At 31.5% G+C, this 27,474-nt stretch overlaps 1 protein-coding gene across 1 annotated transcript; it reads left to right on the forward strand.

Annotated features, from left to right (window-relative positions):
• Nucleotides 1-131: 131 nt before the first annotated feature.
• LOC126810020 (serine/threonine-protein kinase/endoribonuclease IRE1) lies at nucleotides 132-27,458 on the forward strand. The gene is made up of 21 exons (XM_050534927.1): nucleotides 132-329; nucleotides 671-779; nucleotides 2,615-2,651; nucleotides 2,785-2,927; nucleotides 6,558-6,686; nucleotides 11,812-11,913; nucleotides 12,548-12,607; nucleotides 12,726-12,912; nucleotides 13,070-13,151; nucleotides 14,594-14,732; nucleotides 15,074-15,318; nucleotides 15,772-15,880; nucleotides 17,191-17,281; nucleotides 19,200-19,329; nucleotides 20,283-20,439; nucleotides 21,579-21,772; nucleotides 21,975-22,116; nucleotides 22,870-22,997; nucleotides 23,800-23,923; nucleotides 24,263-24,330; nucleotides 25,049-27,458. Exons 1-21 carry the CDS (start codon nucleotides 243-245, stop codon nucleotides 25,226-25,228), a joined length of 2,643 nt encoding a protein of 880 aa, XP_050390884.1. The 5' UTR covers nucleotides 132-242; the 3' UTR covers nucleotides 25,229-27,458.
• Nucleotides 27,459-27,474: the final 16 nt, after the last annotated feature.

A 27,474-nucleotide genomic window follows, 5' to 3' on the forward strand; every position in this document is an offset into this window, starting at 1 on the left:
TGATTTCGACGTAGGATTTTATTCATATATAGAAGAAAAATTTAGAAAATAAATATATGGCTTATTAGGTCCATAAATATTCAACCAATCAAATTGGGTATAAACATTTTTCCCGGAGTGGGCTTAAAATCATAACAAACATGGCTCCTGAGAACAAGAAATGTTAAGCAGTGCGTGTTTATCAAGTTTCTCTTGGCTTATATATTTATTAACGAAATCATGTTTGCATTTTGTTGACAATAATGTATATTGTCATGTATTGCCGAAGACTTCTGTGGATGATTTTGCTTGGGTGGTTAGTACAACTACCATTTAGTGACAGTAATCAGGTCAGTCCGTGGTCTTTTAATTACGAGTAGGCCTAAATCATAACTGGCAATATTTAGTCCGAGTTTAAGAATGGAGAGTTGAATTTCTTGGTGTAATTAAAAAAAATAATAAGATTTAACTGAAAAGAATATATATCTTTTAGTGTTCCGACCTAGTATTTCTGACCTTTAGTAATAGTACAGTAGACCTAGTGATAAAATGTACTGTATAAGTTTAATATAAATAAAAGTTACATCACTTCATCAGTTTTGTTTTCTGTAGGCTACTTTAGAATGTAAGTCAAGCAAACAAGTAAATATTTTTTTTTTGTAATTTGATTATATCTGATATTACCATGCAGGTGAATGAATTGACACCACAAGATCCTATGATCTTTGTTTCAACTTTGAGGGGATCGTTTTACGCTGTGAGTAAAAATAGTGGAAAAAATTTATGGCACCTGAAAGAAGGTAAGAATTTTAAAGGGTGCACTAAATTGTCAAATAATTTTTATTGTGTGTCCATATGTCTTATGTGACAAAATGTTCCAACATTCAAATTCTTGACCCATATTAAAAGACTAAGCCTAATAAACTTACTATAAAATAAGGGGGGTTTGGGTGGCCAAATGGTTAACATGTGTGCATTGGTTCAGAAGGTTTGTCACTGAGTCAAGTGGCATGGTTTCAATGGGTTATAGACATAACAGCCCAAAAATTTGGTCATAACGGCCAGAAATTTAGTCGAAACGGCCAAAAAACTTGGTCAAAACGGCCAAAAAATTTGGTCATAACGGCCCAAAAAACCCAAAACATTTTTTACATGTAGGGAATGATATTTATTAACAAAAATATTTCGTAATAGATAATATAAATACATACATTACATAAACATTAATTTAATACATTAAAAAAAAAACATTACATAAAAAACATTACATATAAATATAACATATCTCCTTAACACTACTGGACCATGAACTCTGGTACATATCCCTAGCAGCGTCGACACACTGATACTACCTTCTTTGTACTCGTTCCACGAATTGAAAATTTCATCTTGTCTTTCTGTTCTACTTTTTATCAAATACCTGAGAAGTTTCCCCTCAAACATCAGAGCAGATTGGAGTGGCATAAGTAAATTGGCTGATCTTCTAAAATTTTATTCGCTACTTCTTCAAAAATTACACTGGCTTGTCTAACTGGATTGGCGATGGCTATGTCTTTTACCTTGATTTGATAAAAAATAAATGGTTAATGTTTATCTCATATTACCTAATCAGATCAGAGGGTGTGAAGTACCAAATTAGGGATTATCCAATCAGTTGATTAATTAGTACTCACCTCTTCCCTTTGAATTACAGCATGTAATTTGCTGGTTGGCTTGGCTCACGACACATGGTTTGTATAACAGTAGCACCACATTGTATATATGTGCTTTAAATTGACTTTTTAATATACAAGAACCTTTTATTTTGTGTGTTAACCAATTTTAAGGAGACTTTTGATATACACGGACGTTTGTATTGTATGTTTTTACCAATTTTCAACCAATTAAGTGAAAATAATGTATTGGACGTTAGATCTTTTTAAAAACAACAACAATATTTGCTCAGATATATTGTTTTTCATTAAATTAAAAATGTTTGGCCGTTATGACCCATTTTTTTGGCCGTTATGACCTGATTTTTTGGCCGTTTTAACCAAACTGTTTGGCCGTTATGACTAAAGTAGGGCCGTTTTGACCAAACCTGTTTTTGGCCGTTGTGACTACATCCCGTTTCAATTCCCAGCTTGTACATGACAAGGAGTAGGATTGCCTGTCCAACCTCTTGGGTTTTCACAGGTCCTCCGATTTCCCCTACTAGTACTAAAGACCCCTACGCGCAAGCGAAGTACGGTATTAAAATAAAATTGAACCATATTTATCCCGAAATACCTAGTTTGTGTTTAGTGGATGGCATTGGGCTGTTATGACTACATCCCGTTTCAATTCCCAGCTTGTACATGACAAGGAGTAGGATTGCCTGTCCAACCTCTTGGGTTTTCACAGGTCCTCCGATTTCCCCTACTAGTACTAAAGACCCCTACGCGCAAGCGAAGTACGGTATTAAAATAAAATTGAACCATATTTATCCCGAAATACCTAGTTTGTGTTTAGTGGATGTTAAACCCTATTTCTCTTTCTCTCTCTTAAATAATCATATGTGATTGATTTTCCCATTCAATTCTGAGTGAGAAGTATTTTGTGTCAGATTAATTATGCGTGTAATTAATCAAATATATTTATGTTTTAATTTTGATAGATCCAGTATTGAAAGTACCATTAGACTTCAACACAGGGTAAGTTTGTACTTTAAAGTATGGTGTTTCATATTATGTGTTTATAAATTATAGTAAGATTGACTATTAATATACATGCTTTTAACTGATGTGCATTAATTTAATAAGAACATTATTTGATTTTTTATTTCAGACCTAATTTTTTACCTGACCCAAAAGATGGAAGTTTGTATGCCATCAGTGTTGATTTTGAAGGTATTAAGAAAATGCCATTTACTATACCAGAATTAGTAACAGCTTCACCATGTAAAAGTACAGAGGGTATATTATATACAGGTATGTTATGATTGAATTGAAGGGTATTTACTATGTAGAGGGAGAACATATGCATGTACACATACAACACAGAAGTCATAAATATGTGCTGTTTTAAGTATTTATTGGCTAATTATGCCTAGGTATAAAAACCTTGATGAATGATTCGGAAGAGGATAGCTGAATTATTATTACTAATTTACTAGACATATACATTTACTTGATTTGATATAGAATTATAATTGTTGTTCATTGCTTGCCATATCAGTATGTTCGTCTTGTGGAATTGGTTTTTGTGTGGTGCAGTCCTTCTGCACTTACTAATGAAGATGGTTGTGTTAAATGAATTGAAATCAATACATAATCTTGATGTTTCAATATTATTAAATGACTGTAACTTAAGTTATGACTGACCACTTTAAATAATTTTTGGACCAAAATATTTGTGATAAAAGTACTTTTAAATATTCATTTGAATAGGTTAAAGAAGTCAAGCGTAGATTTGCATATTGCTATGTTTTAGTTTTTTGTATATATTTTCTCTGATAAAAGAAAACTATTGATTTTATATAGTATTTTGTACAGTAAAAAAAATTTACAAGAAAAAAATTTAATATGACATTATTAAATTTAATGATATTTTTAATGTGGACGTATGTTGTTGTTACCTGTGTTAACGTATGTTGTTGTTACCTGTGTTGGAGCCACGGTGGCTAGGTGGGTAAGGCGCTGGCTCGCTAGCCTGGGGGTCGGGTGTTCGATCCCTGCATTGGCCAAGAAAGTTCATCCCGATTTTCCGACATGGTTTCCCCTTGTCAGTGATGCAGGACGGAGGGCCTGACAAGGACAGCTGTCTAGTCCTTCGGATGATACGAAAAACCAAGGTCCCGTGTATATATTGGAATGCACGTAAAAGATCCCTTGGCAGTTGGAATTCGATATAAGAGTAGGCGATAGTGCCGCTGCCCGGTCAAAATTTCCCTCATAGCACACTGTATGGCGTATGCCCGTCTTCATTAGCCCAGTATAGGAGCAGAACAGTAGGACGTTAAACCCCATTTCATTCATTCATTCAGTTACCTGTGTTTCATATCCATCATTGTGTCGAAGAAAGCAGGGGACTCCATCCATCCGTCCGTCCATCTGTCTGTCTGTCACACTTTTTGCCTCACAATAACTCTCCTTCGAATTGAGGTAGAATGTTAAAACTTGGTGAAGGTGTTTATTAGGCCAATGCCTTGATGGTGTTCGAAGATAAGCATTTTTTGCGTAGGGTAAGCAGAGATAAGCAATTTGATTGGTTGATGGGACAAGATAACTTTAGTTCTAATTAAGTGAGAGTGATGAAATTTGGTGTATAGTTTTATTACATCAATACCTTGACTGGGTTTGATAATGAACATTTTCTGCTCAGGGTAAGCAGAGTGATAAGCAATTGGATTGGTCGAGACTTTGGAACACAATAACTCTCATTCTATTGAGCTAGAATGTTCACACTTGGCGTAGGTGTTTATTAGGTCAATGCCTTGATGGAGTTCGCAGATGAGCATTTTTTGCGTAGGGTTAGCACAGATAAGCAATTTGAGTGGTTGATGGGACACGATAACTTTAGTTCTAATTAAGTGAGAGTGATGAAATTTGGTGTATGATTTTATTACGTCAATACCTTGACTAGGTTTGATAATGAACATTTTCTACACAGCGTAAGCATAGAGATAAGCAATTTGATTGATCGAGACTTTGGAACACAATAACTCTCATTCTAATTGAGCTAGAATGTTCATACTTGGCGTAGGTGTTTATTAGGTGAATGCCTTGATGGAGTTTGAAGATGAGAATTTCTGCTTAGGTTAAGCAGGGATAAGCAATTTGATTGGTTGATGCTTTGGCACTTTGGGACACGATAACTTTAGTTCTAATTAAGTGAGAGTGAGGACACTTGGTGTATAGTTTTATCACATCAATACCTTGACTAAGTTCGATAATGAGCATTATCTGCTCAGGGTAAGCAGAGCGATAAGCAATTTAATTGGTTGAGACTTTGGGACACAATTGCTCTCTTTCTAATTGAGGTAGAATGTTCAAAGTTGGTGTGGAATCGTTCATTAGGTGAATGCCCTGATCTAGTTTGATGATAAACATTGTCTGCTTACTTTAAGCAGAGATAAGCAATCTGATTGCTTTATTGTTTTGGGGCACGATAACTTTCGTTATAATTAAGTGAGAGTGATGAAACTCTGAGTATAGATGGTGAAAATTTGATTGGTCAAGATTTTGGAACATAACAGCTCTGCCTTTAACTGAGGTAGAATGTTTAAACTAGATGTTCATTAGGTGAATGTCTTGACCAAGTTCATTGATTAACATTTCGAGCTAAAGCTAAGCAGAGCTAAGCAATTTCATTGGTCGATGCTTTAGTACAAGATAACTTTGATTCTATCTGATAGAGAGTGATGAAACTTAGTGTATAGTTGATAATAAGTTTGATTGCTTGATACTTTTGAAAAAAAATAAAGTGCGATAAATTAATATGTGTCATCTATTTATTTTGGGATTTCAATGGGGGACATCAGCCTCATTGTTGGCTTGTTTTCTCAAATATTTTGATTGTTTGTTAGGTCACAATTGTGTCATAGGATAGCTTTAAAGGCTCAATACCACTCTTGTTGTAACTGAATAATATGTCCCAATCTTTATTCTGGTCAACAAATTGTACTATTTTAGAATATTTCAATTAATTAATGATACAAATTTCATCTTAACACACCTTATTTAAAAATTTTGAAAAATTCAACATAATGGTTTGAAACGTCTAACGTAAACCTTTTCAAATGAAACTTCGATTTAAAAATATTTTCGAACCCTCTGGACAAGTAAAATAGGATGTAATGGATAATTTACACAACAGGTAGGACACTTAAACATCTAGTACTTAGATAGAGATATTATTTATTTTTTGGAGCTTTCAAGCCAGCAAGAGTGTTATTGTCCCTTTAATGGAAAGAAAATCAGTGGTTTTCTCAAAACATTGGATATTAAATCTTTTGTAATATTTTTCAAAAGATTTTGAAAGCAGAAATCTTGTTCTGTTTGATATAATTTTCATGTAAGTGTTCATTTTATTAATTTCATAAAAAACATAAGTTGAAAAATAGTCATATTCAAATTAATTAGTTCTGATAATTATCAACTATAGTTGGTTAAAGCTTGAATTGGTTCTATTCATTTCATAATCTTGAATTATATTGGTATTGATGTCTACGTAAAATTTAGTGTCATGTTTTGAATTGAGGGGTCTCCATCTTAAGTGTTTGGCTGCTTCACTTAATGTTAATATTTATTTCCAATTCAGATCATTAGAAAGAACGATAATATTAATTGATCTGTCTTTCGATTTGTAGGGAGTGCTTCATGTATGTTGGCATTTTGAAAGTAAGATAGTTTTGATTGTCAATTTTGGAAACTATCTTGAAGCAAGAGTCTTTGATAAGATATTTTTAACCTTTTTTAGGTTGTTCGTTTGGGCATTAGAAAGAATTCTCAATGGAATTTTCCGAACTTACTTGCATTTTTTAAAACTTGCTCGGTGGGATTTAATGTTAGGGAGATCTGACAAGGCTCAGTCTACGTATATTTTATACTATGTTACAGGTCACAAGAGAGATGTTTGGATAGCAATTGATTTATTGACAGGAACTAAGATGCAGCGATTGTCTATGGAAGGTTCCCAAAAAGTTTGTCCTTCTTCAAGTGAACATTTACTTTACATTGGAAGAACAGGTAAGAATTTGAAGGCTGTAATGTGTTAAAGAGCTTTTATCTGCAAGCCTTGGAATTTTTAGATTTAAATTAAATTACCATTATAATTTTTTATTTTATACACAGTCTGACAGAAGCTTAATTTTCAAAATATTGTCCTTATTATTGAAGACTGTGGCATAGTCGAATGGAATTTTATTTATGAAGCAATGTAAATTACAGTTGTCACTTGATCATAGTGCCGTTTGTCTATCATCTACGAATGAATAAAAACTTTGTGCAAGTTACGTGATAGACAAAAAACACAATTCGTGTTAAATATGAGCAGCTTATTTTGGCTATGGCATTTTCTGATACTGACTGTAGTAGAAAAATCTTAATTTGGATCGCCTAATGAACTATAGTCTATCTTATTACCAGCGTTTCGCATTAACTGTCTAATTTAAGAAGACAGTAATTTATTCAGAAATATTATTTTTTGTGGTAATCACATATATTAGCCTATTCTGAATACGACATTCTACATAACAAATTACCAAGAATTATTTTTGTTGAAGTCTTGTTATATTAAGGGGATTGGGAGCTTATAGTTACATGTACCCTATGTCCTACTGGGACCTCTTTTGACCCAATTATGAACGGTTCGTTTTAAAATGGATTAAGATCCCTGGTTTGTACCCTTCAACAGCTATTAAAATTTTAAAAAAATAGAATAGATTAGATTGTTTTACTTGTTAAAAGTATACAATACTAAACTTAACCCCAACTATTTTGAAAATTTATTGTTGTGGGAAGATTAACCTTAGATGTAAAGAATAAATAAGGCATAATAGATAAAAAGCATGAAAATGATGACTGGCATGTGTTAGTTTAAAGGAGCTAAAATTCAATAAGGGTCCATTTCATTTAATACTAATTAATGTTGTTATCTTGCCGTGAATATATGGGATCCTAATATCAAATATTTAAGACATAAACATTTTAAAATCACAATACTTGTCATGTATTCTAAAGTTTCAGTGTCATTTGTAATGAGCAAAGAAAAACATATCCTACAAGATAATGTAGAAAAAATTAGTATTGGCTGATTCACAAACGACAAATTAATAATAGTAAAATGTAGAATGGACTAAGCATGCTTAAACGACTGCTGTTTGATTTGGACTGTTCATGTATTTCACCGAACATAATTGATTAGAAATTACAATAAGAACTATACAAATTGAATATAAATCACATACATTCATATTACATTGATATGTGCTTTTAGACCCATTTACATCTATTTTAAGACTACAAAGATATAGCCATATGCCCTTTAACTCCATGAGCTTTTAGAGAAAATTATTGCAATGTGCAATTTATATCAGTTTTGTTCATTTGCAATCTCATATGAGGGTGATGTTATATACTAATTAAGAAATTCTTATAATATGCATTATTCCTGAGGCAGTTTAAAGTCCTTTTTATTACCCATGTTTATCAACAGTAATCTGAACAGGTTTTGATTTGAAATGAGTCATAAAATATAGCTTTGAGGGGAAATTTACTACAAAAAGTGACAATGTCGAATACATCTTGTATATTATTATTTGATTATTTTAAGCTTTAGGAATCACTTGCAAACTACAATTTTGTGAAAGGCGAATCTCTAATAGGAATATCAGTTTAATAATGGTGCAATTCCGTTTAGTATTTTAAAAGATATGTGGAATTGAAATTTCATCAATCTATGCTACCCGCTATGCAATAAGCCCACTGCCCTTTTGTTGTCTACAAAAATTCAATGATAGGCCTGTTTTAAATCTGATGGAATCCAAGCTGGGACATTATCTAGCATTGATATTCTGATTTTCTTTTCTTTAAAGGAGCTAACTCGCTAATATTTAGGACCTAGAAATTGACACAAATGGATCGCAACGCATATAATAATGTGATATAAATGTATATAAACTGATTTACATTCAATCCTTTCTGTTTTTACTGTAATTTCTAATCTGTTATGTTTGGCGAAATACACCAGAAGTCTCAATCGAATGGCAATCTCTAGCGTCTGGTTATTCGAGTCTGCACCGATAGTATTATTGCGCATGCTCTCCAGAAAAGAATATGTCGTCACCGTTTGACATGACTTGTGGAATATGTCTGGCCCTGTTCTTCGAGTCCCTTATTACAAATGGCGCTGAAACGCATTATGGTACACGATTCGTGTACCAATGGTAAAATGTTTATTTTATCTTAGATATTGGATATCAGAAGCCCATCTTTTCCTAGTAAGATCACAACATCAATGCTGATTTAAATATACAAATAATTTGTGTTTTCAATCAGTTAAAGACTTTGGATGATATTGAGTTAGAGACTTAGCTACTTTAAGTAAATGTTAAGTAATCAACCGGAGTACATAACATTAGTGTGGATTATCCATGAGAAATTGATATGTGACAAGTGCCAATGGCGAATCATTACTTTAATAACAAAAAAGTTCTCACTCTATTTTTTACAAGAAAATCCAAATTTTTTAAGTTCTGAAATTTTAAACACAAGATTTGTGTGACTATTTAGTTATCAAGACCTTAATGGCAAATATTCATTCATGCTACAATTCTTTGTTACATTGATTTCATCCTGTCTAGAATCAAACCGAGAACTATTTATATTTAAATGGACATTTGACCATGGTCTTAGCTTACTTCAATCAAATTGGCAAACACTAAAATAATAATATTGTGTGATACTAGTCCTGTTGTCCCTTTGCTTTATTGCTTTTGATGACTGTGAAACAGGGCATGTGTGCATATAATAGATTGTAGTAAATCATACAGTTCTATTATATGTGGAGCTTAAATTATGTCTAGAAACATCTGTGACATTAGCAATTTATTTTCCTTTCTCATACTTGACCTAATAAAATATACTATGTTTTTTTATATATTGGAAGTTACATATTATAAGTTTGGAATGCTGTTTAGACTAACTTCTTAACATTTCGAATTGAAGTTAGGACCATAAAATATATTTTAGTACAAGTAAATGATTTGTACTTGTAAAATGTAATCTTTTATAGGTTTTTACTAACTCCATAGAGCAATAAACTATACTTATGGAAAGCATCTCAAACAAATACAGTAAAATGTGAGGCAAATACAGATAAAAACAAATGCTGGTGACTTGATAGGGTGATAACAAGTTCAAAGGACCTAATTAACTTAATGGATTTGTATGGCCACCGAGCATGGATGCTATTTCGGCCGTATATATTGCCGGACATGCCCTATGCTATTTTCCAAATGCCTGACCAGGAATATGTCCAATCGGACATCAAGATTGGTGAATAATATTCACTGAGTAGTTGTCGATATGAAAATAAATACATGTATATGGACCTTAGTGTCCTTAGTAGCAGTGATGATTGATATTTCAAGTAGAGACAATACGGAATTAGTAAACAGCAATGAATCTACATGATATACACTAAAGGGCAATTAATTTATAAAACAAGATAAAACAACTATTTATATGTGAGAAATAATAATTGATGTACATGAAACAACTATTTAGCATACTAAAAAGGGATAAAAACAACTAATTATAATATAAAACTTGATAAGAATAGCTAATTATGTGAAAAGTGATCTAGTAAAGGATAATTGATTATATAAAACTAGATGAAATTAACTTATTATGATAAATGGGATACTTTGTTAGGCCAAAAAAAAATAAAATGTGCTGTAGTACATTCTCTTTAGAGTAAAGAGTAAAATTTGATGATTTACAGATAAATCTCACTGGTTATCACAAAATCAAATCTGGGCATTAAAAACACAATGGTGTAAAACATTACGATTACTGGTGTTTTATTCAGTGATTTTATTACTTTTTATTAGCCCATTGCTCTCTTTCAAAATTACGATTTATACCCCAATAGATTATAAACACCTGGTTGCTCACTGTTGGGTGTAATTTAATAAAGCTGTTTACCTGTAAATAATTGACAGAGTGATGTTGATAGAATGAATCTTATTTAATATAAATACACCAGTCTAGTGGAACTAATATTCTAATAACATTCTAATGTCCATGTAATAACTAAGATCATTTATTTGATTCTAGAATGAATATTTAAATGGACAATAAAAATACTTTTTTCTGTAATGTACCATTATCCTTAATAAAGCATTGTCAGTAAACTAGAGCTATTTAAAATTGTATTTTTTTTATTGATTTGGTATCTAGATAATTGAAATTATGATATATTATATCATTTATTTTCAGAGATATATAGAGAATCTCCTATGAGTCTTTTTTGATATCAAAATATATCACCGCAAGTCGATGAAGTAACAAAAATGAGGGTCTACCGATTTGTTTTTTTACTTTATCGACAAGTGTTGATATTTTTTTGATATCAAAAAAGACGAGTAGAAGATTTTATTTATCACCAAATCCTTTCTTACATGCACAAATAAATAAATATTATTCTTTACTGTAGATTTCACTTTTACTGAACCTGATTACATTACGGCGTAGTGATACATCATTTTTTGACAGCAATTCAACCTAGAAATTGACACAAATGTGTCGCGCCGCATATAATAATGTAATATGAATGTATATAAACTGACATACATTCAATTGTTTCTGTTTTTACTGTAATTTCTAATCAGTTATGTTCGGCGAAATACGCAAGAAATCTCAATCAAATGGCAATATCAAACATCTAGTTATTCTAGTCTACACCGATAGTATTTATTGCACATGCTCTCCAGATAAGAGTATGGTGTCACCGTTTGACATGACATGTAGAATATATCGAGCCTTGTTCTTAGAGGCCCTTGTTACAAATGGCGCTGAAAGGCATTGTGGTACATGATTCGCGTACCAATGATAAAATATTTTTTTGCCTGGTAAGATAACAACATCAATGTTGATTTAAATTGACAAATAATTTGTGTTTTCAATCAGTTAAAGACTTAGAACATTCCCATTGTTTAAATTGTATATACTTTTAGATTTTCTGTAGATGTTATTCAAAACTGATATAATGAGAAAAAAAAAGCTAGTCTTATCTATAATGTAAAGCATTTTAGAAATTCTTGCCATGGATCTGCTTTAGCCAGTAATTTTAATTTTGTTTATACTTAAGAATATTCCATCATGATGTATGACAGTAAAACAGGAATAAAAAGATGGAATGCAACATTTATGGATTATAGTTCCCATGTTGCTCCAGATCCTACAGAATACAGTGAGTTATTATAAACTATTGTGTAAAATATTCATATTAAGTTTTAAAGCCTTTTGACAATCAAGAATTATGAAATTTTGAACTATTGTTGCATGAACAGGTAGATCTTTCTCTATGTAATTCTTGCTTACTTTATCTTTAATAAGGTTATTTGTTAGGCAAGAAACTCGTCTCCGACTCCACCTTATAACTGAAAGTTGGTATTTCTTTTAAAATCTAACACAGAATTAGTAGACAGCAACCACTTTCCAGGTTCTTACACATTAACACAAATTATAAAGATTGTTGCCATGTATTTAGGGCACTTGTAAATTTATCAGTTGCTGCTAACTTGTACAAGTCAAGTTCAAAGTATGTGGTTATCGACGATTAATATTATCCCAATATTAATCCCTAAAGACTTTACAGAAGGTTGGCAAAGGGAATAGACCCCTTAAAACATAAATACTTGCTATAGGAGATATAAACCTAGAGGTGTGTAAGTTCAGATGGTTGCTTGAAACTTGATTAAAGGGATCTGAAAGAGCCTTCCACACAGAATTAACCAATTTTGCCGTTTTTCCTTTAAACATTCAATGTTTAAGATTCCCAATGTTTTTTTTAATATATTACAATCTATTTTCTTCTTCTGTAGATTTACAACATTTTACAGCCAGTTCTAATGGGATGACTGTGACACTTGACAGCGAAACAGGTAAGATTTTATCTCTAAAGTTCATTTCTTTCAAAATCTTGTGAAATGATATTTATGTCTCTATGGAGGATCTAGAAAATAACATTTGCTGAAGCTTTTCAAATTATATCTGTTTCAGGAGATGTTTTATGGCATCATAAATTTGATTCCCCAGTTGTGGCAATGTATAAACTGCATCAAGATGGCCTACAAAAAATCCCTTTCCTTAGTTTTGCTCCTGAAACATTGGAACATCTTTCTGGACAAGTGTCATCGACAGCTTGGCGAACACGTTTCTTGAATCAAGGAAAACAACATTATTTTTAGTAAGTATGTTTTATTTTGCTATTGAAATGATAACGTTACCTCAGAAAAGTGATTCCTTTTAAATAGCAAATGTAATTTAGAAAGAAAATATTGTATTATAATTGATAGGGAAATGTGTTTTGTTTTTTCTTAAAATTAAGTATATTTGTTTTGTAGTCCTACTTTATATGTTGGAGAATATGAGTATGGTTCTTATGCTTTGGCATCAATGGTTGATGAAAAAACAGTCACTATTTCAGTAAGTCTTAAATATCGTCTGCATGCAATGAAATAACAATGTTATGATGTCAATTCACTATTATACGATCATAGGTATCATTCTCACACTTAAAAACCATTCAAACCATTAAATCTAGATCCAAGGTCATAAATTATTTTTATGTTTTACTCAAATTTCAATCACTGCTTGATAGCACTCAAGGTAAAATATTCAATTCAAAACAATATCAACTTTTTGTTAACACAATTGTTGCTTCTGAACGATAAGTTTTGTCAGAGTTATTGCACTTGATCAATTTGAAAATCTTGTGGAAACTTTATATAGTAGGGTGCCCCACCATAGATAAATATCTCAACAATTACACCACAATATTTATATATATACCAAGCCTTAAATTAGTTTTGCACATTTATAGTCACTAAATAAACGGTCATGTTATACTTAATAAGCTATGACCATTTAACTATCAATAAATAATTGACTGAAAAATGGTTAAGAGTGTCGGCCATAACATCTGGGCACTTTTGAGTAAAAAATAGGTTACGTGCCCTTGTTTTGAAATTAATCTTGCTTAACCAGTCTACCTACCATTCTCTGTCTGTTTAACAAGCCGGGATAATCAATACTACTTTTTTGCAAAACATAACAGAACCTTGTAAAAGTAAAATGAAACTACTGCTAGTATCATGTTCTTGCCTAACCCAAGTGTTTCAGAGATATTATTTGTACTAAACCAAAAGATGCCACTCCTAACAATATAGCTAATGATAAAGCAATTTAGAAAATAAAACGAACGTAATTTCTATAATAACCAAAAAGCTAAATATTACTGCTATTCAGAATCGTCAACAATAGATTTTTTACGCCTGTAATAGTTGATAGATGTGTAGAGAATTTCATGTTTGATGGCTATTTATAGACTCAGTCATAGACTCTTGTGCTGAGTGTTATCACAGCGCGTGGCCAGCCAGAAATAACTTCGAGTCAGGCCACTGAAGTGTGCACTTTTGCCGTGTCAAGTTCAACTTTCAGTAGGGGAAATGTTGGTTGCATGGGGCATCCTATTTATAGGCTAAAGTTATCTGGAGAAGTCTATAGATTTTCAATGATTTATGATATTAACCTTCCGAGTTAAGGACCTAGACTAATTTGAAAAATCTTGTGGACACTCTATTTAGTGTTTTTTTAAATGCCCTCAATGCCTACAAAAGAAACAAAATGTGACATACTTTGTAGATTCCTAGGGCGACTTGTGTATGTCTCATTGCCTAGCAACCTATCTTTTAGTTTACTAGAGCAAAATGATTTTGTTTTTTGGGTTCATATATTAGAGAGGCCTATCTATTTACAAAGCTTGTACTCTTGTAGAAAAACCTATAGCTTTGTAACAAAGATAAACAAGTCCCAGGATAGCTTGTGTATCTTCCATTCTTTGACATTGAAACCTTTTATTTTTATAGCCAAGAAATTTTGGTCCATTGCTGTTAGAGGGACCAGATGCCTCTATAGTAGAGCCTATTAAATCTGAAGATAAATCTACACATGAGCAGAAAATAAAAGCTTCAACAATCAGAAGAGGTCGTGGTATACTTATGTTAGGTTTGTTGTAAACTTTTATTATAATACTTTTCCTTTATAATACTTTGGAAAGGTCAAAAAATAAAATTCTTGTGTCGTTTAAATTGATAATGTTTCTAATGAATTTTGGTCAAGTTCTAAGACACTCCACTAAATATGGACTAAGGTTTAGTGTCTTATAAACACAATCTGTCATTATTTGTAGAAATTGATCAAAAACATCCAAAATGTCAAATGTGAACAACTTTGTGGTTACTTCTGTGTTGTTGTCACATTTGATGGACCAGGTTCAAAAATCGCAATATTGCTATTGTCATAAACATAGTTCACCACCATATTAAAATACATTAACTTATTTATAGGATATCATGAAGTTCCAGAAGCATCTATTGTTAGAATATCACCAGCTTTCCAGATTACTGACAGAACCAGTCACGCAGAAAAAATCATACCAGACCATAAAAGAACTCATACACCACCACAAGTAAATAATACCTCAGCAGAAGGAGAAGGCATAGCAGCTTATATAACAAAAGATTATAAATTTCTCACATCAGTATTTTTATCATTAGGAACTATTGTAGCCATTGTGTATTATTTTCCTAGAGTACGTATCTTTTATCTTTTATAGATTTAATTTGCCAAATCAAATTATTATTGCAACTGCTACAGTCCCATTTCTGTTACTTCAACTGTTCAACAGTGATGTGACATAAATAAATTTACAACTGTGTTGAATTCCATTAATTCCTGTCCATTTCAGAAGGGCCGTAACGATTGCTGATTTTGCATGAGGAACAGGATCCAATATTTATATCTTTGTTGGGGTGGGGGGGGTGTGATATTCTCTGACGCTGATAAATTTTGGGCTGTGTGGAAAATTATACAGTTGAACCACAGTAGATGTTTGACACTGGTTAGAGATTATGATTATAGTGTTGAAAAAAACATTGAAACCACACGGTTTTGCATTTGAGGAGGGGTCGCAAAATCTCAAGGGGTTGTAATAACTCTAAAGTATTATTATGTATTTAGATAAAAATTGATATTCTTATTGTAGAAAACTGAGGAGTCAATTAAATTAATGCTTCAAAAACAAATAGAAGAGAACAGACGGCAGCAAGCAGAACAGAAGAGTCCATTGACAACTGCAACAATAGAAATCGATGGTTAGTTAAAATTTGTGATAAATTACAAATATGTCTGTCTAGTCATGACTCTACATATATATAGTAGATATATGTATATCGGAGCTTTGTTACCTATATTGTAACTTCAATAATGCATGGAATATCATAAAAGTATTGATTTTATATCAAATAGCAATATAATTTGTGTAGGATTTTAATTGAAAATAATATGATATAAATTTGTTATTCAATGTATTGATTTATTTATTGAGATAGCTGCTAATGTATTCAGATTTCAGATGCAATAAAAGCCATTATCCATGTTTGATTGTGCTGATAAGTTTTAGATTGGTATGAAAAAAAAATAGTTTCTATAGAAAATACATCAACCTTTGATTCATCTGAATACATATCAGGTTTATGGAACTGGATATGATATTGGTCACATAATTTTTCAATCCCCTCAATAATTCTGAACTTTAATGTTTCAATTATCGTAAATCTAAACTAGTATGTTTGGTAGTGAATGCATTATGAACATTGGGTGCCTTGTCATTGCAAATCTTTCTAGTATGCATGGAAATGAATACATTACTAAATCATAACATTGGATGTTTTGATTATCACTAATCTAACTATGTAGTATCTAAATCATGACCCTTTGCCAACATTTGTTACACTCAGTGAATACAAATCAATTGAATTTAAAATCATAATAAACACTGGTGCGTGTTTGTAATAGAAATTGATATTTGATGCAAGCAAGTTTTATTTGTTATTTATCGAGGTTATATGTCATAAACCTGTGTTTTTATGCTATATAAACTGGAATTGGCCTTTGATGTGTTAAAAAGCATAAAATATATATGGTATCCTCCCTGTATAAATAGAGAATCTCCTACCAGTCTTTTTTGATATCAAAAAATATCAACACAAGTTGATAAAGTAACAAAAAACGAGGCTCTGCCGAGTTTTTTTTTTACTTTATCAACGAGTGTTGATATTTTTTGATATAAAAAAAGACGAGTAGGAGATTTTATTTATCACCCAATCCCTTCTTACATGCACAAATAGATAAATATAATTCTTTGCTGTAGATTTCACTTTTACTGAACATTGCGGCGTAGTGATACATCATTTTTTGACAGTAATTCAACCATTGAAAAGTCCTTTATATTGACCCAGTGTTTCCATCAAGGTCAACTGAATAACAACAGTAGTCGATGTAAAGCGATATCTTCTAAGTAGATATCGCAGAAGATTATGAAATATATCACACAAGCGATATCTACTGTAGAATGTATTATTGGGTGATAAAAACCATTACAATAATGAATTTATTATTTTAGATGAATTGAAAGGACATATCCAGATAGGAAAAATATATTTTGATCCAAAGCAAATTATTGGACATGGCTGTGAAGGGACCTTTGTATACAAGTAAGTTTGAAGACTAACTCATTTTTTTTTTCCACTTTAAATACTTGATCGGTTATTGATATTTAAACCAAGGCATTAAAAACAATCTGTGCTAAACAAACTTTCACATTTCTAAACTTTTTGTTGTATTGAACCCAATGGGGCATTATCACTCTCAACAAGAAAACAACCATGGCAAGTGTTATTTGTTTGAAAAACATTAAAAATCTATACAACTAAATAATTAATGTCCAAACGTCAACATCTCAGTGATAGTTGGATAGATCTCTGTATGCAATCAAATATGAACAATCACAAATTTAATTTTAGTCATATCACGTCAATTTGAAAATTATTATTTTATTAACCCATGAAGATTTAAAAAACAATGACATCGCTTAATCAGTATTTAGGCTATTAAAAAGGCTTAGATGTCTAATTTTTTTTGCTATAAAATTTGGGGTCTGTCTCTCCTGCAACCTTGAGTTCCATTCAATGATAATAATATATGGTGTCGTTTGCCAAATAATGAGATTTTACATAATGTTAAAAACGAAATCACCATGTTGAGCTTACTATATGTTAAATCCCATTTTAATATGCCCACATTTTCGTGTGGACGTATATAGTCGTCGCCCTTGTCCGTCCGGACGTCTGTCCACAATTGTTTGTGGACACTCTACAAGTCACAATTTTTATCCGATTTCAACAAAACTTGAAATATAGGTTTATCTCCCTAAGATCTCGATATTAGCATTATCGGACCGTAACTTCATGGATTATGGCCCCTGATTGTACGAAAAATCGCGTTTTTAGCTTGTGGACCCAATAGAGGTCACAATTTTATTTGATTTTGTTGAAATTTGAAATGTAAGTTTATAACCCAAAGATCTTGGTTCCTTTCGATATTCGCGCGTATCGTATCTTAACTTCCTGAATTATGGCCCCTGATTGTACGAAAAATCGCGTTTTTAGCTTGTGGTCTCTCTACAGATGACAATTATTATCTGATTTGAAAAACTGTTTGAAAAATATTGTAAACATCTGGTATATCACGTTTTTTAGCTTGTGCACCCTATGGAGGTCACAATTTTAGCCGATTTAAAAAAATATTTGAATAAATCACCGTTACACCTTAATGACGGTTGAATTCGAATTTCGTGAAAATCGGACCAAAACTGCCAGACAACTGCCGTACGCGAATAGTGTAAACATCTGGTATATCAAGGTTGTGGACCCTCTAGACGTCACAATTTGATGAAACTTGAAATGCATGTTTATTACCCAAAGATCTTGGTTGCTTTCGATATTTGCTCATATCAGATCGTAACTTCCTGAATTATGGCCCTTGATTGTACAAAATTTTTATCCGATTTAAAAAAAAACGTGTCACCGTTACACACTAAGATCATGGTTCCATTTGATAATCGCGCAGATCCGAACGTAACTTCCTTGATTATGGTCTCTGATTGTTCGAAAAATTTCATTTTTAGCTTGCAGATCCGTAGAGGTCACAAATTTTTTTCCGATTTTAAAAACCGTTTAAATATATCACCATTCCACCATAATGAAGGTTGAATTCGAATTTCTGGAAAATTGAAATGAAACTGCCCAACAAAATGACCACTGTTTGTACGCAAAGTATGTAAAAGTATGTAATACGTAGGTTGTGGACCCTCTAGAGGTCACAATTTTTAGCCGATTTTGATGAAACTTAAAACGTATCTTTATATCCCAAAGATCTCAGTCCCTTTTGATATTTGCACATTTCAGACCATAACTTTCTGGATTATTGCCCCTGATTGTACAAAAAATCGTGTTTGTTTTTAGCTTGTTCTCTATCCATCTCCTGCAAAATGTGGGTGTATCCTGCCTAGCAGCCACTGGTTTTGTACCATCTTGTTCTAGAGTATTAAAGATTTTATGTATTATTTTATAGAGGTAAGTTTGATAGAAGAAATGTAGCTGTAAAGAGATTATTACCAGAATGTTTTAGTTTTGCTGATAGAGAAGTGGAGTTATTACGTGAATCTGATCAACATGCTAATGTTATTCGTTATTTCTGTATGGTAAGTTAATTGTATAAAAAAATGTGACAAATTTTATTATTAAGAAAATGAAAAATAAACTTATATATGTATAGGTAATATTTGTTATATTTTGTTCAGCGGCTGTTTTGGTGACATTCACCGTTACCTATGTTATTTTGGTTCCAGTTTTTTTCTTTTGATCTCGGAATATATCTGTATATTTGGAATTTTGGATGGTTGAGTGGACTCTGACCAGGAATCTTAATTAGTTGATTTTTGTTGGTTTTAGTCGATTCTTAAAACAATAAACCAGCCACTATGGTATCATAAATCAATCTGCTTTCGGCTAAATTACGAAGGGTTAATTATTACTTGTTAATTAAGAAGTAAATCAACTTGCTTGTCTGCTACAATAACAGTCATACCAGTGAGAATCGGCCATGTGGTTCATCGAAGTAATTAGCACAGGTAATGGTAATTTTGATAAAACGGTAAAAAAACAAAACAAGCTTGCAGATTATTCATAACAGGTTCAGTAAGTTGCCTTGAGGAAATAGGCCATGTGGCAATCAAAGGAAGATGATACGATCTCAGAATGGATTGTGCATCTAGCGCGTGCCTTTGACGCTCGCATGAATTCCAGGTGTACCTGTAGATATTAGAATAGTAACTGGATCATAGTTTAATGTTTCACTGACAAGTTGTTAGTTGAATTTAAATCTTAGTTGAAAATAATCCTCAGATAGAACACCGAACACACCGAGAAACAGTCAATAATAATATTTTATGAATCTCTAATGTTATCTCCATCATGAGATAGTACACTAGCTACAAAGAGAATGGGGGCCTGTCTAACCTTGCTGGTTTTCTTCCTTAGCTAAAGAGTCTCACATAAAAAGCCACTCATGAAATAAAAAAAAATTGCAAGTCTTGAAATATGTTGAGATATGATTGGATCTTATATAATCATATTGATATATTGTTTTTTACAGGAAGCAGATAGTCAGTTTCGTTATATAGCATTAGAATTATGTGCAGCTACAGTACAAGTATTTGTTGAAAATAAAATAACTATAGATGGTTTAGATCCTAGACATTTATTATATCAAGCTATGTCTGGATTAGCTCATCTTCATTCCTTAGACATAGGTACAAATTCATTTATTTCAATGATATAAATACCATGATATTTATATATATTTTATAGTACATCTACTGCTCAGCCCATTATATTAATTCCTGAGATGAAGATGAAGGATTAGACTATTTAAGTTAATCCCCGATGCCTTCAATATACCAGGAACACTCAAAAGTCAATGCTTATTAGAAATGGTCCACTTATTTCTAACAATAGATAGATAATACTGATAGCTACTGGAATCAACTTTCCAAATTAAATACTGCTTTCATATCCCCACCAGTAGAACCAGAACTAATATTTGTCAATTGAAAAGGGTAGAAACACAAGTAATAGTTATTTTCAACTCACAAAGTAAACAATTTGATGGATTTAGTAAATACTGGACACAGTATTGAAAGATCTGATACTATTGATGACTTAAGCATGCATTATGTAGGTCTTTCTTTATGCATTCAATGTTATATAAACTATTAATTAGACATTTATTAACATGACACGACCATCGGATAGGTCTGATTTTAAGTAGATTAGAACGGTTCAGCCATTTAATGATTTAATCTAAAAATGGTGAAGCAAAGCAAAGCTTCAGCAACCAGTACCGTGGTTACAATCTGCACACATCTTGCCAAACCTTCAAAGGCTAATATCTTAAAGCAATATTAAAGCAAGAACGGTCAGCTCTTTATCCAAATTTTATATAATGTATCTTTAACTAAAAAATTGTACCTTTGAACTGAGATATCTCAAGTTGTTTTTTTTTTTAAATCTGATCCAAGAAGCTATCATCATTATCTATCTTTCATTAGCATGTAGAAACAGATGGACCCTTTACAAGCCTAGACATAAGGCACCTGTCACAGACTTTATCAAGTACAAATTGTCACACAACAAATATGTTAACAATGTCCTTTCATGTCTACTGTCAATTTGTCTTTTTATATCATAATAGAATATCTAGTACATTCTTTAACAGAAACAAAATTCTTTGATTTCTATGTGTGACAAATAATAATGTCAATTTCAGTACATTGAGTGTCATAATTATTCAGTAAGTGTGATATCCCACATGGTGAAATTCGTAATGGTAAAAGTATCTTTCAGTATGAAATATTTTATTTATCTTTTCTACATGTTTAAATGATTTCAGTACATAGAGATATTAAACCACAGAATGTTTTAATATCATATCCTAATAGTAAAGGGGAAGTTAGAGCTATGATATCAGATTTTGGTTTATGTAAGAAGTTGGCAGCTGGCAGAATGTCGTTCTCTCGTAGATCTGGTGCTGCTGGTACTGAAGGTTGGATAGCACCTGAAATGTTAGATGAAGAACAACGGACGGTATAATGGAAATTCTTTTAATTAATAATAATATTCTTTTATTAATTGTATCTACTTAATAATAATATTGTTTTATTAATAGTATTTACATACTAATATTATTGTTTTATTAATAGTATTTACATGTAAGTGTAACAATACTATTATTGTATTATTTCCAAAAGTTAATAAATTAATGATTAGAAATATTTGATAATTTCAGACATGTGCTGTAGATATATTCTCTGCAGGTTGTGTTATTTATTATGTGATGGCTCAAGGTAAACACCCATTTGGAGAAACTTTAAGAAGACAATCTAATATTTTAAATGGAGAATCCAGTCTTGTTCACATACATGGTGATGGTAAGATTGCTTTCATTATTATTGTATAATAAAGTAACAATTTTTATGCACCCACATTTAAAGATGCTTTATGTAAGATTTAGATAAAGAGCTCACCATTCTTGCTGTAATAGTTAAAAAAATAGATTATGAAAAGAGAAGACGTTGAAAATTTCTGTCAAATTACTTCAGTTTGAGCGGAGTTATGGCCGTTATGATAATGAACAAAATCTTGATTAGCCATTTTTTAATTAAATCATTAACTTGCAATCATGTTTAAATCCGTTGAAAATCAAAACCATTCAATGGTCTAGAGAGTTGGTTATGGGCTTGGCATGTGAATAAATGTCTAATTAATGATTTATGTAACATTTAAGGCCAAATGAAAGATCTGCATTAGGCAGATTTAACTTATACATAATACATCTTTAAACACTTGAAAGGTCAGAATTTATGAAACTTTTTTTGAAAGATTTTGGGTTTGTTCAGCTAGTGCTAACTCCTAAGGAAGGAGGAGATCAAAGATTTTTTGAACAGTTATTGCCCTTGACCATGAATACTTGAAAGCTTAAAAATTCTGTGTATTTTTGTTGCATACACAACATACTTTTATATTCATTGCTACATTTTCCCACTTTTAGTTCTGAAACATGATGTTGTAAAAATATGTAGTGTTGTCTAGTGGTCTTAATATAAGTTTGGGTCCTTGTTCCATTTCAAATTAGGTAAGAAAGTATTTAAATATGTTTAGAAAATTGTATTTTTTTTATATAGATTATGTGGTTTTAAGATCTGTTGTGGAATCTATGATCAGATATAAACCTGAGGAACGACCAAGTGCCAAAGCTGTATTAAAACACCCATTCTTCTGGAACCGAGAAAAGCAATTAATGTTCTTCCAGGTATTGGTAATTTTTAGTTGAAGTGTGTCAAAGATACTAAAAGGGTCTTTTGAATTTATATGTTTGATAATAGAATGTAATTTGTACAATATGATTTTATTGCTATACTAGAATATGACAGGATATAAATACACAAATTATATGTGTGTGAGTCTAGGTATTATAGAATTATGGAATTTGGTCTTTTATAGTATTTTACATTCATATCATTTTTTTAAAACTGTTTTCAGCTCATATTTGTTACTGAAAAGGGGAAGGAATTGAATGAAGTTTTAATGTTTCATCCCTACAATACTTCGGTCATTTTCAGACTAACATAAGGTTTTTTTTTTGGTTTTTTATGTTGTGCAATGAATGCTTAGGGAGGAAAGTTTTTGCCTGGACATTATTGTTTTCAGACTACTCTTCATTAAATTCAAGGTTTCTTTTATATACATGCCAGTGTATACATCATGGATAGACCTTCCCATTCAAATAAATAGACCATACCCTGAACAAGTGAGAACCAGGCTTACACTGGATTTGATCCTGGTACATTCTATTGGAGAGTTCAATGATCTAAGCGCATGCCCCGGTTGTACGTGACAAGGAGTAGGGTCGCCTGTCCAACCTCGTGGGTTTTCTCCGGGTCCTCCAGTTTCCTCCCACTGCTAAAGACCCCTACGCGCATGCGAATTATTGAAATAAAATTAAACCATATGTTAGTCCCAAAATGACCCATTTCTCTCTCTCTCTCTCTAAACGCATGACTACTGAGATCATATTATAACTTGGAGTATAGCTTTTGTTATATGTTATTTAGGATGTAAGTGATAGAATAGAGAAAGAAACTGAAGAATGTGAAGCTGTACAAAGATTAGAAAATGATGCTTATGTGGTAGTTAAATATGACTGGCGTAAAAATATTACTTCAGAATTACAGGAAGGTTAAAATTTTATTATTGTCATAAAATATAATCTATCTTCAGACCAATCTGATTAAAACACAGATCTTATTTCGTCTTTTATAGTTCAAATTTACACATGCAGCTTGAAGAGTTTTGCAATAACCTCATTCTGTTTGATGTGGGTGGGATTAGCCTATGACATGGTCTATTTAGTTGAGATTTACATAAGCTGTCACTGAATTATAGGAGAGTCATATAGGGCAGTAAAATACAAAACAACATTAAATATAAATAGCTCAATCCAGTCTGATCTAATACGGTAATTTACTTGTTTTTAATACTTTTACTTTACTCATCCTAAGATGCTACTATTTTCAGATCTGAAAAAGTTTCGTAGTTATAAAGGCAAGTCTGTGAGAGATTTATTACGAGCTATGAGAAATAAGGTACGTTTCTTAGTTATTAACCCTCATCAAATGAAGTTAATGGAGAGATATTGAAATGGGCTTTGTCCACCCTTCAGATATCTTTAAAACTCTGAACACACATTAACCTTCCTTTTAGTAGTTGTACCATTTGCTAACTTGAAATTTCTGGGATTTAATAGTTTTGTGGTTTTCATTAAAACCAGTTTGACTTAGTTTTTGGTATACAAGGGACAAGGGTGTGATGTATTGATGACTAATGATGAAACAGAAACCACATACTGCCAAGCACTAACATATAAGAAACTACACCACAACTGGGTTATCAAATCCAAGAAAAATCATTTGATTTCAAAATGGCAAAATACAATAAATTTAAGAACATGTCATGATTATGGCATTCTTCAATATGATTTGTCCAATGCACTCTCTTGTTTAAGTAAACAATTAAAGATTATTTAACATTTATTGTCTAGCTAAAGACTAGGTTACTGTTTGTTATCACTACACATTGATACAAAAAATAACAGCTACATGATTTGTTGTTTATTTGAATCAATGTTCACCCAGTGTTAAGACTATTCTGAGAAACCCACTCCCACTCCTAGATAAATCTAAACAACGGCCAGTGAATTCCCAAAATAGTACAAATACTTTGATATTCACAATAGACTTCTATTTGTGCAGTAATCTTTAGAGATAATTAGCTCATAATGTTTTATTATATAAATAATTTCAGAAACACCACTATAGAGAATTACCGGATCCTGTGAAATTATCATTAGGATCAGTTCCTGATAACTTTGTTTATTATTTTACATCCCGTTTTCCTCATCTTTTAATGCATACATATGATGCCATGCGCTGTTGTCAAACAGAGAGGCTCTTTCACACATATTATGAAAATGAAAATGGATGAAAAAGTACAAAGCCTGCTGTAATTTTTTTTTAAGAGAAAGAAAAACTATGACTCTAAGTGCAATTTGTGTGTCTATTGAGTATATCATTTTGAAAATTCTATTTTTATACAGAAAACATTCCTGCCTTTTTATTTTGTATATTATGTAAAATGGTATGATAAAATATTGGATTTATATGAGAATAATTGGATTCATATTATAAAATGATATTGTACATTATTGGATTCATATTAGAATGTTTTGACGCATATAAAAGAATTTAAAAAATCATATGTAATAATATTGCATTCATATAAGCATATTTTGAATTATAAAATTTACTGTGCTCATAATTCTGCTCATTGGAGTATAAACAAGGTATGTTATGATTTTTGATGAAAAGGGTCTGGATTTGTGTTTTTTGTGAGATTACATGTATATGTTATTGTTGTTTATTTTTGTAGCTGGTCTTTTTTGACAATAATTGAATCTAAACAAATTACTGTAATTTTATACAGGCCAAAAACAAAATTGTACATATTATAAGTAATACATATTGTTTAGAAGATTTGATCTTGTTTCATTATGTCATTATTTTTGATTTTTTATCACATCGAAAAAAACACAAATAAATCATTGTTTTTATTCATTTTGAAATTCATTATGTAAATTAATGAAAAAGTGCTATACTATGACGTTCCTGAATAACAAAAACTCTACACTTTATAAAATTATGTACCAAAAACCACTGTCATACCGGGTGACTTTGTCTAAACCTGTATCATCAACATACCTATTCAGTTTCCTAATTTATAACTGCTGAGAATTGATTAATCATGTTGCTTCAGTTTTGTGTCTTCATAAAAAAAACTCTGCTAGAACCATTCAACAATCCATCTGCTTATTATTACTTACTGTACTTATCATTAGTGTTGTATATTGTATTTATTTAGGTAAATATTTTGTTTAATTATTATTATTACTATTATTATTATTGATTACTATGTAGTATATCATGAATAGCTGCTACTTTACTTGCAAATATTTCAGTATAGTATTATTGGTTTACTTTAAAGGGGACGGGGGGTCATCCATGATGACACCACACAATAATTGTGAGGGGATTGTTACTATTTATCTTTTTTGGTGTGTGTGTTTTGTTACAGACCAGAAATGTATGACGTCTGAGATCTTATGCATTAATTGGCTGCAGACATTAATGTGTTGTTTTACAGTATATTCATTCCAGAAATGAAACACTGTGGTTTCTGACTTTTAACAGTACCTCAGAATTACACCATGACCAAATCACTTGTGTAAATACCCATGTAAATATAGTTCATTGATATTGTGTACAGTAATTAGTTCACAAGGAAAGAAGATCTTTTACTGTTCTTTTTGAAAAGTGCTTATTTGATGATTCAAATGATGTTATGAAGTTAAAATAAAGTTTAGAACGCATCTTCTAAAGCTTGATTCCCAATGGTATCAGTTCTTTGAACTGTAATGTTGATAATCAAATCTATCTGTTTTTTGATTTGATGTAATTTAACTCACTCATCTGTTTATATCAGTAGTATGTCACTTTGACACAACAATTTTTAATGTGTACTGCTATAGAAGATAGCAGTCATTGCTTTAAATTTTTATGTGTAGAATTGAGTTATTGTTCAGATGATTAGAAGAAATTCAAATTGGCGGCGTGAAATCACTAGAGTAAAAAGTAATGTGAACTTCGGATGGCCATAACATTTTGGACCAATATGCTTTTTGGTAAGAGAACTTTTTATTGTGAATTGTTTAAAAGTCTACATCTGCCTTTTAGTCTGGAATGTTGACCATTTAATATTTAAATATTTCCTGATCATAATTGATGTCCAGAAATCTTCTTTACTTTATGCCAGTAAAAAGTCAATTTCATTCCTATTTCTAATAATGAAGAATTTTGTATAATACAAATATATGTATATATTCATTTGTATATTACTCATTATGATACATAAGTGTTCCTTTTTTATTTGTCAATAACAAGCCAACAGTGAGGTTGATGGACCGGCCTCGATCCAAAATAAACAGATGGTTTTTATAAAGCATCTAGCAGTATAAGCCTTAGTAGTAAATTCTCATTGTTGAAATTATATTAGTTAAAGGAGCTAAATCGCTAATATTTGAGACTTAGAAATTGACCCAAATGGGTCGCAACGCATATAATAATGTAATCTGATTGTATATAAACTGATTTACATTCAACTGTTTCCGTTTTGAC

The sequence above is a fragment of the Patella vulgata genome, chromosome 2, assembly GCF_932274485.2.
Source record: "Patella vulgata chromosome 2, xgPatVulg1.2, whole genome shotgun sequence".
NCBI classification, from domain to species: domain Eukaryota; kingdom Metazoa; phylum Mollusca; class Gastropoda; family Patellidae; genus Patella; species Patella vulgata.

Bases quoted from the DNA above. Each gene is read 5' to 3' on its own strand.
- LOC126810020 (XM_050534927.1), top strand. From the start codon at position 243: ATGTATATTGTCATGTATTGCCGAAGACTTCTGTGGATGATTTTGCTT. The intron at 780-2,614 runs GTAAGAATTTTA...TAATTTTGATAG, and splicing joins TTTATGGCACCTGAAAGAAG to ATCCAGTATTGAAAGTACCA. The intron at 23,924-24,262 runs GTTAAAATTTTA...TACTATTTTCAG, and splicing joins TACTTCAGAATTACAGGAAG to ATCTGAAAAAGTTTCGTAGT.